The sequence below is a fragment of the Alosa alosa genome, chromosome 16 (assembly GCF_017589495.1).
Source record: "Alosa alosa isolate M-15738 ecotype Scorff River chromosome 16, AALO_Geno_1.1, whole genome shotgun sequence".
Taxonomy (NCBI): domain Eukaryota; kingdom Metazoa; phylum Chordata; class Actinopteri; order Clupeiformes; family Clupeidae; genus Alosa; species Alosa alosa.
This window is the reverse complement of record NC_063204.1, coordinates 29,603,597-29,620,884: the sequence shown is the minus strand read 5'-3', so window position 1 is coordinate 29,620,884 and position 17,288 is coordinate 29,603,597. Positions and strand designations below refer to the sequence as shown.

Sequence of the window (17,288 nt, the reverse complement as noted above, 5' to 3'; positions counted from 1 at the left end):
AGTGCATGTTGTGTGTGATGTCTGTATGCTACTGAGACCTTGAATTTCCCCTTGGGGATCAATAAAGTATCTTTCTTTTTTTTTAAGTAATACTTTTTCTGCTGTAAGTGCATGTTGTGTGTGATGTCTGTATGTTACTGAGACCTTCAATTTCCCCTTGGGGATCAATAAAGTATCTATCTATCTATCTATCTATCTATCTATCTATCTATCTATATATATATATATCATAAACATAGAGTATTTCTTATAGAAATGTCACTTTTAATCACGTTTCTCAGTAGTCCAGCGGGTGGCAGTGAAGAGTTGTTACCAATCTATGTCATACCATAGAAGAAGACAACCTGTTGGGTAAAAAATTGTAAACAGAAAAGACTCTTAATGATGGTGCTCGGAATGATGTTACATATTAAATATTTAGGCTCGGCATTTTTCACGACAAGTCATTGAATAAGGTAGGTACGTTTTGGTGACTTGGCGTCTTCACATACAGTCTAAATTGGAAGTGGTGCATTTCGCTTGCTAAGTTATGCATCAGATAGAGATATAGATAGCAGGAGGTAACTAGCCGTAGATACCAGTACGATGTATCGCTGGCTAAAAACGGTAGCTTGTTATCAAGCGCACTATAGTGTGATATGATTCATTGTAGTTGGAAACTGCTAAACCATGGGGAATAGGGTACATTTATCAGAATCATGATTGTAACGTTTCGGAAAATGTCTGGCCAGCTAGCTTGTGGGTTGCTAACCATGCACTTGGTTTGACAAGTGGTTTTTCCATTAACGTTATGATGGTTTGCCATTTTGTGCATTCTTCACTTGTCAACCATCTCCAAGACCTGAGTCCAAATTAACTAACTAACTAACGCACACACGTCAATCGTGCTCAAGACAATCTCAAGACAACTAAACAGATTGTGCACGGGCTTGTTCCCAGTTTTGAGGTGACCAGCGTGCCCTTTTCCTTACTCTCCTCGAGCTGTATGCCAAATGAGGTGCTTAAGACTAGTCCCCCAGAACTGTCCATTAGGGATCGACCGATATGTTTTTTTCAGGGCCGATACCGATATCAATTATTACCAAAACAGGAGGCCGATAACCGATATGTAAAACCGATATTTCAGTTGTCAAAAAGGCGGGTAGATAGTAGCCTAGGCTATGGCAATATGCTGAAATTTTTCATTCAAAAGCATTTAATTATGCTAACTTTTCTTTCTTATTTTGATACACAATTGTCTATCAACTTGCATCTCAAGTGTAAATCCTGTGTATCATGTTAATCCAAGAGCTGACTGATAGCAATTATTTCCATAGGCATACACAATGGGCTATGTGCTTGTAAGAGACCTGTCACAAAGAGGATGCTTTGCCATCGTGTGTGTGAGTACACGAGAGAGGGATAGGGAGAGGAAGAGGTGCATGCGTGATGGCAAGTGTTATGGTTTAATAGTTTAACAAAACAGTTTTAAAATAGTTCTTAGGCTATTTAAGCATGCAATTTGTGTCCATATGTAGGCTATAAGCTACACTTCTGTGAGCCTAAAAGGCACGTAATTGTAAGCTCAGGACACGATTTAGTTAAGGTCTGATTAAATTACGGCTGACCCTGGGTGCCTGTAGTCTTTTCTGACAGTCCGTCAAAAAGCAGCAACTAGACTGTGAGAGACGCTTTACAGACAAAGTAGCGCGTTTCATTCTTTATCCATTTCAGTATCGGCTTATCGGTGGAAAAAATGACCGATGCCAATTATTATAAAAATGCTAAATATCGGCCCTAATAATCGGCCCGGCCGATAATTGGTCGATCCCTACTGTCCATCAAAACCATGCCGTCAACCAGCTATCATTCCCAACACTGACTGTAATTTGTGAATCTAAACTTAACTTTTTCTTTAATCAGGGGCTCCATCATGTCCTCTCCAGCCGGCCTTGCTTCCCAATCATGGGGCTTGGTCGACATGCTGGGCCAGAGAAGACTGCTGGGAGTTGGTGCTTTCTTGGCCTGGATGATCTTGTTCCACTTGCTGGTGAACGTGTGGCTGCTGTGCATCTTCACAAGTTTCCTTGTTGTGCTGGGTGCCTGGCTCGGATCTCAGGTGATCCTTGAGTCAAACAGGGTCGTTCACCTAGAGCGGTTTGTCACCATGGAGAGGATTTCCTCCTCCGTAGAGAGTGAGCAGCTGCTCGACCGCGAGATCGAAAACACCGTCACCAAGATCATCCGAGACTTTGTGTCATCGTGGTACAGCACTGTGTCCCCAGAGCATGAGTTCGAGAACGAGGTCGAGAGAGCAATGATCTCCATGGCGATGGAGCTGAAGCTACGCAGCAAGAGGGTGGACACAAAAGCTTTAACACAGAGGACCTTGGATCTGTTTGGATGTCACCTTCAGAGCTACATGAGGGCTAAGGAAAACCTGGTGGATGCACAAAATCAGCAAGATGACAACTCCCGAGACATTATGTGGAAGCTCTATTCTAAAGAGAGCACTCCTCATCCGGCCCTTAAGAGCTCTGCCGTCGAGGTGAATTACGCCAGGGCGATTGTGGACTTGCTTTTGCACGTGCTCGTTCCTGCACCCCACCTGGAAACCCGAACGGGACGATTTGTGGTGGGCGAGCTAATCACCTGTAACGTCCTCTTGCCCCTCATCACGAAGCTCTCGGACCCCGACTGGCTCAACATGATGATCGTGGAGATCTTCGCGAAGGCCGTTGATCCTGTCCCAAAGCCGACCGGCACCGAGGAAATTCTGCACCTTGAAACTCCCCCAGAACCAACGCCTGCTCAGGAGACGGAGGCGCATCCTGTTCCCAAAGTACCAGAGAAGTCGAACGGGCCCAGTAAAGCAGACGTCCCCGCGGCTGAGACACCCACTGCAGATGTCGTAGACTCTGCCGAGAACTGCTCTCACCAGGACGCTGACGAGGACTCATCCAGGCCTGTGACTGATCTTACAGCAGCAGGTCTTGCTCCCATTCTTGTGCGGAGGCCAATGGATTTCCTGAGGCCCGGCAAGTCCAACCCTTTCTATCACGAGAACGATTCTGACCAGGACTCCCCTCTCTCCGAGCTCAAGAAAAACTCCACGGAGTCCCTCGTCCTCATCAGTCCCATCTTCGAGCTTGCGGACAAGCCAAAGGAGGATGTCGCCGAGGCGGCGCTGGAGGGCATCGTGGACCTCGAGGACGAGTTGTCCGAGTTCTCGGGGATGTCGGAGCTGTCCTGCCCCAAGGTTCTGGTCTCTGACGATCCCAGAGCCTCCGTGGCAGATGTGGGGAAGATCGAAGAAGCGTCCAGCTTCTGCACCCTCCACGAGCTGGAGGAAGAAGGCCCCGCTGGGTCTAAGGCCGCGATGGGTGTGGATCAGCAGCAGGTAGCCGGGATGGCGGTGAGTCCGAACGAGCTCGCTGTGATGGCACCGCTACTGGCTTCCTCACCAACTGGGGGCTCTTTCACCTTTGACCCTCTCAGCAGCCCTGAAGGCCCCGTTATTATCCAAAACCTCCGCATCACTGGGACCATCATAGCTAAGGAGCACAGGGGTACCGGCTCCCATCCGTACACTCTGTACACGGTGAAAGTGAGTACCCCTCCTCAAAATACATCTTACTGTGAGTGTGTGCTTTAACAAAGACACTGACCGGATAGTGATTCACTGGACCAGTGTGTAGTGAGTTATCTGAAGAATGAAAGAAAAGCAATGCATTTAAGTGACTAATTTGTATATTTAAAATGTAGACTGTGTTTGCATGTTGTTTCAGTATGAAACGGCGCTGGACTCGGATAACCCCTGCGCTGTGCAACCTGTGGCTTATCACATGGTGAATCGCAGATACAGTGAATTTCTCAACCTGCAAACCCGCTTGGAGGAAAAACCGGAACTACGCAAGATCATTAAAAGTGCGGCCACCATAAAGCACACAGTTCATTAAATGCATGTAGGCCTATGCTGCCCCCCTCCGTGTACTAACAGTCTCATGTTGTTTTTTGGGGCGGGTTTTGAAGATGTTAAAGGTCCAAAGAAGATCTTTCCAGATTTACCATTTGGAAACATGGACACAGATAAAATTGAAGCCAGGAAAAGTTTACTGGAAAATTTTCTCAAGGTTTGGTACTCTCATTTTCTAAACCATTGTTATAATTGCATTGTTCATACTTTGGGAATAACAAAGATTTGTTACTGATGGTGAGGGAAATGCACATATACTGTAGTTCTGGAATACAGTTCTGTACATAATGTGTAACTGTACTGGAAAATTCTTTTGTTCTAGAAAATGCCTTTTGACCCTGTGTTGTTAAAACTGTCAATTGAGTCCTTCCCAGTTAGATGGACTATGTGGCTGAAATGAACTGAGATGATTAAACCATTAGATTTGTTTTTTTACAGCAACTCTGTGCCATCCCAGAAACTGCCAACAGTGATGAAATGCAAGAGTTTCTCGCTCTCAATACAGATGCAAGGATTGCCTTTGTGAAGAAGCCGTTCATTGTGTCACGGATAGACAAGGTACGTGTCTGTCCCAAGTACACTGGGCAACACTGGGTTTTATGTTGGAAAAGCGGGTGAACAGGGCCCCACACACACAAACACACGTTTTTTTTTACTTTATTGTAGTACTTGTAGAGACACCAGTGGGAACACATTACATGACAGGAACAAACAAATGAGGTACATACATATACAGTACATACTCAGTTACATATACAAACATACACACACACATACATACACACACATATACATATATATATATATATATATATATATATATATATATATATATATATATATATATATATATATATATATATACACAAATATATACCCATACATATATACATACATACATGCATGCATGTATAAGAGACACAGAAATCGACAAGTAAGACAGCAACATAACAAAAGAAAACCTTTCCTGAGCAACCCCCGAATTGATCGAGTGGGACTTTCCCTGTAGTTAGCTCACTGTAAGTCGCCCTGGATAAGTTAGCTCAATGTATTGTGATTGATTCTTTGTTGAGGCAGATAGTGATGAATGCTATAGTGGACACGCTGAAGACGGCCTTCCCTCGCTCAGAGCTGCAGAGTCCCACGGATGATGTGGAGGTAGAGACGGACGGCAAACTGACCTCTGACAAAAAATCCAAGTACGTCACCTCAGAGGCTCTTAGCACTGGTGTTTCTCTGTGTATCTGTCAAGATGTGTGCATGTCAAAGTGATCTTAAGTCAGACTTCCAATGAATGAATGATTTGATTGATTGATTGATTGAATGAATGAATGAATGAATGAAACACTGAAAAGCTGTACACTACTTTGTCTTCATGTTTAGGTCGCGACTGAGGTTCTCCAGTAAAACTGCTCCTGCTCTGATTGTAACAGATATCATGCCCAAAGTGTTGTACTGCTTTGATGAGGCAAGCACGGTATGTAGATCCCAGCATAGTTATTAGACTATTCTGAATATTTTAACTGAATTGTGTTAAATATTTTTTTCTCTCAAACTATGATCTGAAAAGGGTAGCAGAAGGTGTGTGTGTGTGTTTCTTTCTCTCTCTCTCTCTCTTTCTGTGTGTGTGTGTGTGTTAGAGAGAGAGAGCTATTGCATAATTGTGTTGAATGAAGTTCTTTATTATTGTGGATCTGAGGTTAAGTTGTTAAATTGTTCCCTTAAAATCTCCACACCTGTGACAGGTGTTCAATGGTCTGTCTGTGGCTGGACTCGAGACCTTCATTCAGGAGCAGGAGATTCTTGTGGTCAAGACTAGTTTACAGGAGACTGGCTCTAAAGGAGAGGGAGGTCTCAAACCGAATATGGAGGGACAGGACTGTGGACGATCTAGGACTCTAAGTTCAGGTTTGAAGGCATTTATTTAACTAGCTAGCTTTTATTTAGCTGGCCTAGACCTTGTACTGCTTCCCCTGCTTTGTCCATTCCCATTTGGTTAGTTCACTGCATTGTGACCATGTTTGAAGAAATGTTATTGAACACTTTGTGCTGTGTCGTGTCCCACCTTGGCTTTTTATGTAGTTAATTAGTTATTCCATTTACAGCAATTACTAATAATATTTATTAACTATTATGTTTTCTCAGAATAAATGTGCTTCCCTTCAAGGTTGGGTATTCCCCTCGCTGTTTTCCTTCTTCGTTTCAGGAAACAAAGCTCAAAGGTCTTCCTGAGAGGCCCTCATGAGTTAGAGCGGTAGACTGAGCATGCAGTTTCTTTGTAAGCACACCAGAGGGCGGTGTAATCCAACACTCATTATTGCTTGCTGAGTGGTAGACAGTCGCACCCTCAAAAGCTGAATGTCAATGTCGACACTCACAGACTCAAAGACTTTAAAGTATGATCACGCTAAATGCATGAGGGTTAAGGGCTTACCCTCTGTGAGATTAGGAAGTGCATGAGGGGTCGCCTGCACCCTTTCTGTGCCATTTATGTAGACTTTACTCAAGGGAATTACCAACAATTCCTAGTGTTGTGACGTGAAACACAGGGTTACCCAAAGGGAGGCTGGAAGCTTAAAAACACATCAGTAAACAGCTGCCATAAAATGGACATTACAAAGATGGCATCCCATTTCTGTTATTAGCATTTTCCTGTTATTAGCATTTTCAACCGTTACAGCCTCTTGTGTTTATGTGTTTGCTTTTGTGTGTGTGTCTTCAACAGTGCTGGAGACTGCAGTGGGTGATGTGGCCCTGGATGTCTTGTGTATGCTGATGAAGGACCAGTGGAGCTGGCTGTGCACCGAGAACATCCAGAGAACTCTGCACCTTCTCTTTGGCACCTTCATCGACAGGTAAGGACACACCTGTACACATCTAATATGAAGCTAAACAGCAGCATTCAGTTACAGACATTTGAATCCATCCAGCAAAGCAGGGGCCTCATGCATCTGAAAGGGTTTCTTTGGAAACTGTGTAGGGACATGTCAATGTTAAAAAATATATAGTGTAACGGCTAAATGGATAGCATAGCAAATCACAAAGCAAAGCTGTTTAATGTTGCCTGTCAATTTCTGTCAGTTTCAATTGATGTTCTGTCAACATCATAGACTGTTAACTATTTACTAATATAGATCTATAGTTCTATATATACAGTCTATGATCAACATCAGCATTTTCATATGTCACATATAGTTACACGTGCAAATTCTGGTTGTTATGTAAATATAAAAAGAATTCCTGGAACACAAAACAAGGGTCGTGTGTAAAAGCTACACTGAGGAGGGGCTCAAGTGTGTTTGCCAAACATTTCAGATAGCATGACACATTATTTTTATGTTTATAGTTTTTAGCACTTTCGTCCAAACCATGGTCTGTATTTTAAGACGTTGTGTGGCATATTAGATAAGGTCTGATCGTCCTAATATTATGTAGGATAATAATCATACTCAGAGAAATTTAGTGGAGAATGAACCAAGGTGGCAGATTGGTTGCTCAAGAGGCTTCTGAGATTATGGCAGATTGAAACTGTAGGAGTAGCAGCTGGACTTCCCAGGAGATGCACAGAGAATCTAATGAAGTAATGGATTAACCATATGATTTCCTGTTAGTACTTTATACCTCCTGCAGGGGTCAGAGTTCACACTTTGTGTATACTCCGTCATCTTCTGTTTTTCTTGGCTTGTTAAATCATTTGCAAAATTATTTCTTAATCATTCTTAATCATGAAGTTGCACTGTCTGAATATGGCGTATGATGAATATAGACATGAGCTGTTAACCACTAACCATAATTTGTGCAACGTTTCTCAATGAGCAAAGTATCTGGTGCATGAGCTAAAGCTATCTCATGGCCTGTGGAAGCATCAAGCTGGCCGACTGACATTTATGCTTTGGATCTTGGTATTGAACTAGCAAATAGATTTTGCAGCATTATGAAATTAGCTTTTGTCTCCATTTTAATTAGAGCCCAATAGAATGTATAGATGCAGTTAGCCTCTGGCTACATGCACCAGGCAGAGACGGGGACTTTTTTTTATCTGGACAGGGAAGGGTGACCACAGACGCATCCTAGACCAAAGAAAAGGCCCTGTGTTGGGGTGGGGTGAGGGTGTGGGGAGAGAGGTTAGTGCTGTGTGGGGGGTAAGAGGGAGAGGGGTCAGTGCTGTGTGCGGGAGAGGGATTAGTGCTGTGTGGGGGGTAAGAGGGAGAGGGGTCAGTGCTGTGTGGGGGGGTTAGTGTGTTTGCCCCCTGACAGTGAAGAGGAGGAAGTGGCACAGTGTCTTAGTTTTATGATGGGGGTTTTCCTTTCCCTCCAGCACACAGAGCCAGTCTGTGTGTGATCAGTGTGTGACCGCACCTTCCTTACGGCCTTCTGAGGAAGGTTATCTGACACCTGGCTTGTCACTGAATCCCTGGTCAGAGGGCGGAAGTAACAAAGTCCAAATACTTTGTAAAAGCAACGTTTAAGTCCAGATGGCACCAGTGAAGATTGAAATAAATCTGTCAAGAATAGAGACAAGGAGAATGCAGGTGAAATGAAAGAAAAGTGTCTGGAAGAATTATTACAGACAGGCTTCAGGTGAAAATCCCATAGCAAGGTCATCCTCAAACAAACTCATTCAGGAGTTTGTGTGTGCGTGTGTGTGCGCTGCGTTGCACATGTCAAATTTGTGTCCATATGTATATTTATTCTGAAGTAAACTGTGTGTGTATGTCTGTGCGTGTGTGTGTGTCGTGTGTGCGTGCGTGCGTGCGTGCGTGCGTGTGTGCAGGTGGCTGGAGGTAAAGGTGTGTAATCTGACCTGCACTCAGTACTGGGTAACGTACCTGCGCGTGCTGCAGGAGGCGGTTTGGCCCGGAGGGCGTCTCCCAGTCCTGCCCCGCCCCCAACGCAGCCTCCAGGAGAGGGAGGAGACCCGCAGGCAATCCCTGCACTGCCTCATGAAGCTGCTCCCAGGTACCAACACACACACAAACACACACAGTCCCTACACTGCCTCATGAAGCTGCTCCCAGGTACACGCACGCAGCGCACACACACACACGCACGCAGGCAGTCATGAAGCTGCTCCCAGGTACACACACACACACAGACCCTACACTGCCTCATGAAGCTGCTCCCAGGTACCAACACACACACACACACAGTCCCTACACTGCCTCATGAAGCTGCTCCCAGGTACACGCACGCACGCACACACACACACGCACGCAGGCAGTCATGAAGCTGCTCCCAGGTACACACACACACACAGAGGCAGGCATTCCCAACACTGTCTCATGAAGCTGCTTTCAGACAAACACACACACACACACGCAGGCAATCCCTACACTGTCTCATGAAGCTGCTCCCAGGTACACACACACACGCAGGCAATCCCTACACTGTCTCATGAAGCTGCTCCCAGGTACACACACACACACACACACACACACACACACACAGAACACTTTGAAAGGAGCACAGCAACTTTTTGGTAACTAGCATAGCATGGTCCTTCAATATATTTGAATCCACTTGCATGGTCCTCCTTGAACAATCCCCAAGCAGCACGGCCCATGTGCCAATGACAAGCCTGATCTGGTCATTTACATTGGCTGTTGAGACGTTTCAGTAGGCACAGATTGCCTGCCTTTATTCTTCATTACAGGTCACAACACAACACACATATCGTAAACGTACTAATTACCAACCATTTCATTCGAAAATTCTAAAACGACAATGTTTTTTAATACTTCAAAATAACATTTGCTAAATTAACCTTAATTTTTTCAGTAGCCACAGGTGTGTAGATTTGAACAAAATCTAGTTTGGTTCTTACCGGGGCTTTTACTGCCTGAAATATCGGATTTGTTTACCACGCTCAGAGTTTAGTGCTGGGCTGGTGGGTGCTTATTCCCAACCTTTCTCACAGCACATCAACGGTTAGCCCGAGAATTCTCGATCAGCAATTCAAAATTCCACTGGAGCTCCAAAGGATTTGTACCGCGCAGCCTTACAACACTGTTTACAGCTCTTGAAGTCGCGATAAAATGTAATTTTTGGTACATAGCTAATTTAGATAAACGTATGGTGTGGGTGCTTGCGTTTCTTTAGGAATCCGCCGTCTTGGCTTGTATAGAAATGAATATTAAGTGACACATCCACATAAGAGGTTGGACATACGTGACTGTTGGTAATATGTCAAGTTCCTATAAAACACAAAACTCTAAATAGTCCCACTCAGTATTTCATCAGCATAGAATGGACTGAAAGTGGATGTTCCAGTGCAGAAAGAAACTGCACTAAAATAGAGTGGTGGTTCTGTTGTCATGACGCCCTCAGCTGTTTTCATTTCCCCCAGACTTGGTGTCTGACTTGCTGGGCTCTGAGCGGTACAGACTGTCCTGGACGACTGTGCTGGACTCTCTGCAGGACCCCCACATAAACAGGTACGGGTTTGCATGGCTGTAGAACTATCGGCCACGTCTCATTGCCTTTATGGTCCAATATTGTTATTTCCTATGTGATGTGAAGTTGTGCCCAAAAGTTTGGGCAGTGACACAAATGTTGTTTCACAAACGTATTTTATTTTTAATTATTAAATTATATTAATTATTTTTATCCTTTCACATGAGACACCTTTATAGATTTCAGCTTACTTGTACGCATTCAGAGCTACATTCATAATGTACCTTTGGGGTCAGCGTGGATAAGGGCACTCCTTCACACTTTCCCCTGTTTTGATGATATGATTATACTGAAATGATGTGTGCTGGTCAGTTAACTGTTTATGCTAATGAATCTATTTACAATGAATCACTGGTAATATGCACCTGATCTGATCACTGTACACAATGATCTAGAAACGATGTGAATCGCCACCAAACAGACTGATGTTTGCAAAAACAAATTCTGGGTCACTGCCAAAACGTTTGGCCACGACTGTATGTACTACCTTTACAAAGAGCTGTGAATGGGCCGCATAGGGTTTATGTTAACCTGCTAATGGGCCCATAGGGGTAAGTTAACCTGCTAATGGGCCCATAGGGGTAAGTTAACCTGCTAATGGGCCGCATAGGGCTTAAGTTAAGGCTGCTAATGGGCCGAATAGGGCTTAAGTTAAGGCTGCTAATGGGTAAGTTAACCTGCTAATGGGCCCATAGGGGTAAGTTAACCTGCTAATGGGCCCATAGGGTAAGTTAACCTGCTAATGGGCCCATAGGGTAAGTTAACCTGCTAATGGGCCCATAGGGTAAGTTAACCTGCTAATGGGCCCATAGGGTAAGTTAACCTGCTAATGGGCCCATAGGGTAAGTTAACCTGCTAATGGGCCCATAGGGTAAGTTAACCTGCTAATGGGCCCATAGGGTAAGTTAACCTGCTAATGGGCCCATAGGGTAAGTTAACCTGCTAATGGGCCCATAGGGTAAGTTAACCTGCTAATGGGCCCATAGGGTAAGTTAACCTGCTAATGGGCCCATAGGGGTAAGTTAACCTGCTAATGGGCCCATAGGGGTAAGTTAACCTGCTAATGGGCCCATAGGGGTAAGTTAACCTGCTAATGGGCCCATAGGGGTAAGTTAACCTGCTAATGGGCCCATAGGGGTAAGTTAACCTGCTAATGGGCCCATAGGGGTAAGTTAACCTGCTAATGGGCCCATAGGGGTAAGTTAACCTGCTAATGGGCCCATAGGGGTAAGTTAACCTGCTAATGGGCCCATAGGGGTAAGTTAACCTGCTAATGGGCCCATAGGGGTAAGTTAACCTGCTAATGGGCCCATAGGGGTAAGTTAACCTGCTAATGGGCCCATAGGGGTAAGTTAACCTGCTAATGGGCCCATAGGGGTAAGTTAACCTGCTAATGGGCCCATAGGGGTAAGTTAACCTGCTAATGGGCCCATAGGGGTAAGTTAACCTGCTAATGGGCCCATAGGGGTAAGTTAACCTGCTAATGGGCCCATAGGGGTAAGTTAACCTGCTAATGGGCCCATAGGGGTAAGTTAACCTGCTAATGGGCCCATAGGGGTAAGTTAACCTGCTAATGGGCCCATAGGGGTAAGTTAACCTGCTAATGGGCCCATAGGGGTAAGTTAACCTGCTAATGGGCCCATAGGGGTAAGTTAACCTGCTAATGGGCCCATAGGGGTAAGTTAACCTGCTAATGGGCCCATAGGGGTAAGTTAACCTGCTAATGGGCCCATAGGGGTAAGTTAACCTGCTAATGGGCCCATAGGGGTAAGTTAACCTGCTAATGGGCCCATAGGGGTAAGTTAACCTGCTAATGGGCCCATAGGGGTAAGTTAACCTGCTAATGGGCCCATAGGGGTAAGTTAACCTGCTAATGGGCCCATAGGGGTAAGTTAACCTGCTAATGGGCCCATAGGGGTAAGTTAACCTGCTAATGGGCCCATAGGGGTAAGTTAACCTGCTAATGGGCCCATAGGGGTAAGTTAACCTGCTAATGGGCCCATAGGGGTAAGTTAACCTGCTAATGGGCCCATAGGGGTAAGTTAACCTGCTAATGGGCCCATAGGGGTAAGTTAACCTGCTAATGGGCCCATAGGGGTAAGTTAACCTGCTAATGGGCCCATAGGGGTAAGTTAACCTGCTAATGGGCCCATAGGGGTAAGTTAACAATGGGCCGTGATAGGGTTTATGTTAACCTGCTAATGGGCCCATAGGGGTAAGTTAACCTGCTAATGGGCCCATAGGGGTAAGTTAACCTGCTAATGGGCCGCATAGGGCTTAAGTTAAGGCTGCTAATGGGCCGAATAGGGCTTAAGTTAAGGCTGCTAATGGGCCTACAGTGGACCCTGAAAACTAAATTATAGTGCATCATAGACAGATTTTCAACATTTAACTAAATTTACCCATGATTATGGCCAAACATATGGTTTAATATTACTTCCTATTCATGAACTATGGTAGCAATACTTTTCCATGAATCACCTATCCACCTATAGGTCCCATCTACATCGTATGTTGTGGTTGTGAAGTATTTTTCCACGTGTGTGTGTGTGGTAAGGAGCAAATGCAGCTTGGAACTTTGGGATCTGTTTAATAGTTCCATTGTGAGCTAATGGGAAAGTGAACCAAATTGAGTCATGTTTGAGTCACCGAATTGAGTCATGTTTTCCAGTCCTTCATAGGGAGATGGGGCCTTGCTCTGTGGGATGTCTGCCTTGCCTTTAGCTCACATGTCCTGTGCGCTCGCTCACCTGTGCATGTGCTGTGTGTCTACCTGCCCCTGACAGGCACCTGGTGTATTCCATATGGGACCTGCTCCTGGAGTTTCTCATTCCAGAGGTGTCCGAGGAGGCCTTCCAGAAATCTCTACTGCACAGCCTCTCCAAGAACGCAGACAAGCTCCTGCCATGACGAGCGTTTAGGATTACATACACACACACACACACATGCACTGACGTGCACATACTCACACCATACATATACACACACACACACACACACACACACACACACACACACACACACACCTCACATATACTCACACCACACATTCCTGTCTGGTGTAGTTTCACTCACGTGGGTGTCTTTCTGATATTGTGCCATTGTCTGTCATGTGCAGACATGTTGATGTGCTCAGTGGGCTTTGAAATTCAGAAACTGAGGCAATAGTTTGAGGGCAATACCATGGTAACAAGTATTTCTGAAGTTAGCATGACTGCTAGCAGGCTAGCATGCACCCTTGCATGTCCTTGCAACCTCTAGAAAGGAGTGATTTCAGTACCAGAGAGCAGTTTCTAACTTCAAACCGTTTTGTATACACTCTGTTACCACAGACGTGAGCAGTGTTTCCCTCCTAACTGCAGAGTGTGGCGTGTTTCAGTGTTTGTTCTGGATATTGTTCTCCCTTCAGGGTCTTATCTGAAGCTCCAGAGCATGTAGCCTCACACTCCCACATTCAACATCTCCGACTGATTCCCCAACTATGAGCAAACAAACAGAGACAAGAATTAGAATTAGGGTTACACTTAAGACCAATGCTATTGCAGAACTCTAGAACGTGTGATGTTTTGTGGGTTGTTCCCCTTCTCTTTGCTGGTTTACACCTGATCTCTTGTGTCTAGTGAACTTTAGCGGATTTGTTTACAGGAGCCTTATTTGGAAACAAGTGGTCACAGCAACATACCACTAAGCTTTGTTTACTAACTCCATTGTGACGTGTTTCAGTGTGTCATCTTGTACTTCACAATGAAACTTAAGTTTTACAGCATTTTACACTTTCCTTTGAAATACACAATCTAGCAGTTATTTTTGAAGAGCTATGTCCACACTGATTGCCATTAACTCATACCTTAAAGAGGTCGTCCCCAGTAGATGTCACAGAGGAAATCTGTCTTAACGTTGCCAGATAATCCCCTTTGTATTGTCGTTTTTGTGTATTTATTAACTTTGTGTATTTATATGTGCTGCTGTAAATGTTAATAATAATAAATACAATCAATAAATAGATACCCCAGCACAGGAGAGGCCTTAATGTATACAGGACGCAGCCAGTAGAGTCTGTAGAGCACTCAGCACACATGAACAAATGCCACAGAGGTTGTCTTACTGGCAGAAGTAATGAATGAATTTCCCACTGTGAAAGTGCATTGATGATAATGTAATCAATGTGTTGTGTTGTTTATGCCTTATCGATCACTATCACTGTTTAGCCCATCATGTTTTTGCACTTTTTTTCTTTAAATAGGCATTCCAGTCATTTCTTTGCTTTAACACAGAGTAATGTGTCATCTCCTGTTGGCTGTTTAAATGAAAAGTACTGTATTGTTTGTGCTTGTGCTTGTATGTGCGTGTCTGTGTGTGGTTGCTGGTTAGATTGTCTTTTTTCCTATGGAATAAAATTGCAAGAGCTGCTTAATTCCAAAACAGTGGTGATGTTTGGCCTACACGTCATTGTACAGTGCAAGGATTATTGAGGTGTGAATGCACAAAGGGTGATAATCAGTGACAGTCCTGACTCCAATGCTGTCTGTGATTGGATGATCCCTGAACTCTGGAGTTTATGCCTTCAAGTTTATGCTTTCAAGTTTTGAGTTTAAATTGAGTCGAATTTTGGGGTACATGAACTTATTTGCCATCGACCACAGAGTTGAATGAGAGGATGCATACCCTTCTCGTCTCTGTGTATGCAATAACTCACTGGAAGTGAGTTACTCCAGTTAGCCTTTAGCTCTCTTCTAGCCATAGGCTAGTTGTAGGCTAACTGGTGATAGGGTTCTTCTTTATTTGACTGTCACATTCCAGATTAATTCAGAGAAGAATTCAGGATGCTCTTTGCATTGGTTTTATAGATGTGTACCAACAGGCCTTTGTTGACATGGAATGCCTTCAGTAGCTTGAGGAAGTGCAGTCTTTGCCAGGTCTTTTTGTTGATGTGGCTGCTTTTAATGTCCTATTTCAGATTACTGCTGCACCAAGCAAGGAATTTGAAGTCTGCCAGAGAAATGGACTGGTGCTTTAACAGTGGGTCTCCTCTTCAGATCTATGACTATTTCTTTAGTTTCAGAGGAACCGAGTATGAGGGTGGTATGATGAATATGGTGTGAGATTGAATTATTTTCTTTTCACAGATCTTGACTAATGTGGATTGGCAAGCCCAAGCTCTTCTGTAAGTGACAGATAATAGCATGTTTAGAATGTATGAATCCTTAGATTAGAGCTGAGGAATGTATTTATCTGTGGATCCCTCTCCCCTACACACATAGCCTATGTCCTACATGGACATAGTCATAAGTCTTCTAACAAAACAGTGCTTTCTGGGCCAGATGTACTAACGCTTTTGCGCCCACTTCAGGCGTATTTGTTTCGCAATGTGCGTGTAAAATCATTGTTAGGTATGTGGCCGCAATCATGTAAAAGCGCAAACTGCCTGTCGCGGGAGCTGAAAGTGGCAGATTGCATTTGTCATGTCATGCATATGCATTCATAGGAGGATCCAGGGGAAAGTGGGAGTTTAGCGTATAAAGATGGGAGGGGAAGAGTAAAGAGCGCCTAATTATGTGTTCCGCGGTATGTATAGACTGCTCCTGAAAGCACACGTCTATTCTGCGCCGAAATACTTCTGCCGTTCAATGCGTCAATAAGAGAACCTTTCAAAGACAACAGAATCGCTATTTAGAGCACCAGTTTTTGTGGTGAAAGTATTTGTACTACCAAAAGCAACCTTAACTTTCGTTGGCCTTTCGAATGTCTTCCTTGTCATGAAATTGTATTTATTTGAAAATGGAAAATTCAAAGACAATGTACCTTCAACTGGGTCCCAAGATGAAGTGGCAGGCGTTATAATAGACCCATCCAGCTCTGGGCAATGAGCTGGTTGCCTGTGTGGTGTTGACTCATCTAAAAAGAAAGTAAATATGAATATTGGTCAGTTCATTTATGGTAGGTTTCTTGCACATGACATTTGCAAAAGATAAACCTATGCTGTTACATTAAACAATCTCTAAAAAGAAAAAAAACTCACATGCAGGTGGTGGAGGCAGTGACATCTGCTGACCTAAAAAAAGGCAGGAAAAGACAAATACATCAGAACAGCCACATGATATGCACCAGGTTAATAAACATGAATGTCAGTAGTTCCATGGTAGGAAATATGACTCAACTGGTTTCTTAAATACATGTATAAATGTTAACTTACAGACAGGGCTTCCAGGCACACGCACCATCCTGGAATGCTTTCTTTTTTATGGAACGGATTCATCTGAAATAAAATACCATACAATCTGCACTGATTGCAAAAAGAATATTTGAATTGTGTAAATAATGTAGTCTGTATTTAAGAGGTCTTACCATCACGTGACCCTGCACTGCCTTTTGTGGACGCTCGCATCTTCTTCCGCCTCAATGCTAGAAGTGTCCATCAGCCGCTGACATTTTTCCATAGCTTTGGTGTATGAATCTACATTAAGAGAACAAAGTTTTTGTGAGCCAGTAGTAGAACAAAGCAGTATTTCCATACAGAGAAAACTATTATTGATAGTATTGCAGCAATCAGTCACCTGTACACAACCAGATTTTCTTGACTGGATATTTGGCCCAGCTTTTGACTGGATTTTTGTATTGTAGCCCAGAGAATTTCTAATGGGGAGACACAGCATCCATAGAAATGCATGGGCTTAGTTTGTAAAGCCAGTTTGGCAGCTCTGTATAGCCTACATTCCGCCCCTTCCTGTATGCTTCCCAACAGACCTCTGAAGTTCGCCTACAAAAAGGAACCAAAACTGCCATCTTTGCCTATAAGGAGATAAGGGTGTTAATTTAACCTAACTACCTATGACAAGTTACATTGCAAGTTAGGTCTGGGGTAGCAAAAATCTAAGTTGCT

At 44.0% G+C, this 17,288-nt stretch overlaps 1 protein-coding gene and 1 long non-coding RNA gene across 2 annotated transcripts; one reads left to right on the top strand and one right to left on the bottom strand.

Moving 5' to 3' along the window:
* The first annotated feature begins 323 nt into the window (after nt 1–323).
* snx19b (sorting nexin 19b) lies at nt 324–14,832 on the top strand. Its single transcript, XM_048266731.1, has 12 exons — nt 324–455; nt 1,903–3,586; nt 3,768–3,906; nt 4,012–4,112; nt 4,394–4,513; nt 5,033–5,154; nt 5,339–5,432; nt 5,701–5,863; nt 6,681–6,810; nt 8,730–8,914; nt 10,302–10,389; nt 13,195–14,832. The coding sequence occupies exons 2-12, from the start codon at nt 1,913–1,915 to the stop codon at nt 13,316–13,318; spliced, it is 2,940 nt and encodes a 979-aa protein (XP_048122688.1). The 5' UTR covers nt 324–455; nt 1,903–1,912; the 3' UTR covers nt 13,319–14,832.
* Nucleotides 14,833–16,210: 1,378 nt separating this feature from the next.
* LOC125310004 lies at nt 16,211–16,644 on the bottom strand. Its single transcript, XR_007196224.1, has 3 exons — nt 16,602–16,644; nt 16,428–16,460; nt 16,211–16,303 (listed from the first exon to the last, which is right to left on the bottom strand). It is a non-coding gene; the product is annotated as an uncharacterized LOC125310004 (long non-coding RNA).
* Nucleotides 16,645–17,288: the final 644 nt, after the last annotated feature.

Excerpts from the sequence above, each read along its gene's own strand:
- snx19b (XM_048266731.1), top strand. The coding sequence starts at position 1,913 with ATGTCCTCTCCAGCCGGCCTTGCTTCCCAATCATGGGGCTTGGTCGAC. Across the intron at positions 3,907-4,011 it reads ACTACGCAAGATCATTAAAA|ATGTTAAAGGTCCAAAGAAG; the intron begins GTGCGGCCACCA and ends CGGGTTTTGAAG. Across the intron at positions 8,915-10,301 it reads CCTCATGAAGCTGCTCCCAG|ACTTGGTGTCTGACTTGCTG; the intron begins GTACCAACACAC and ends CATTTCCCCCAG.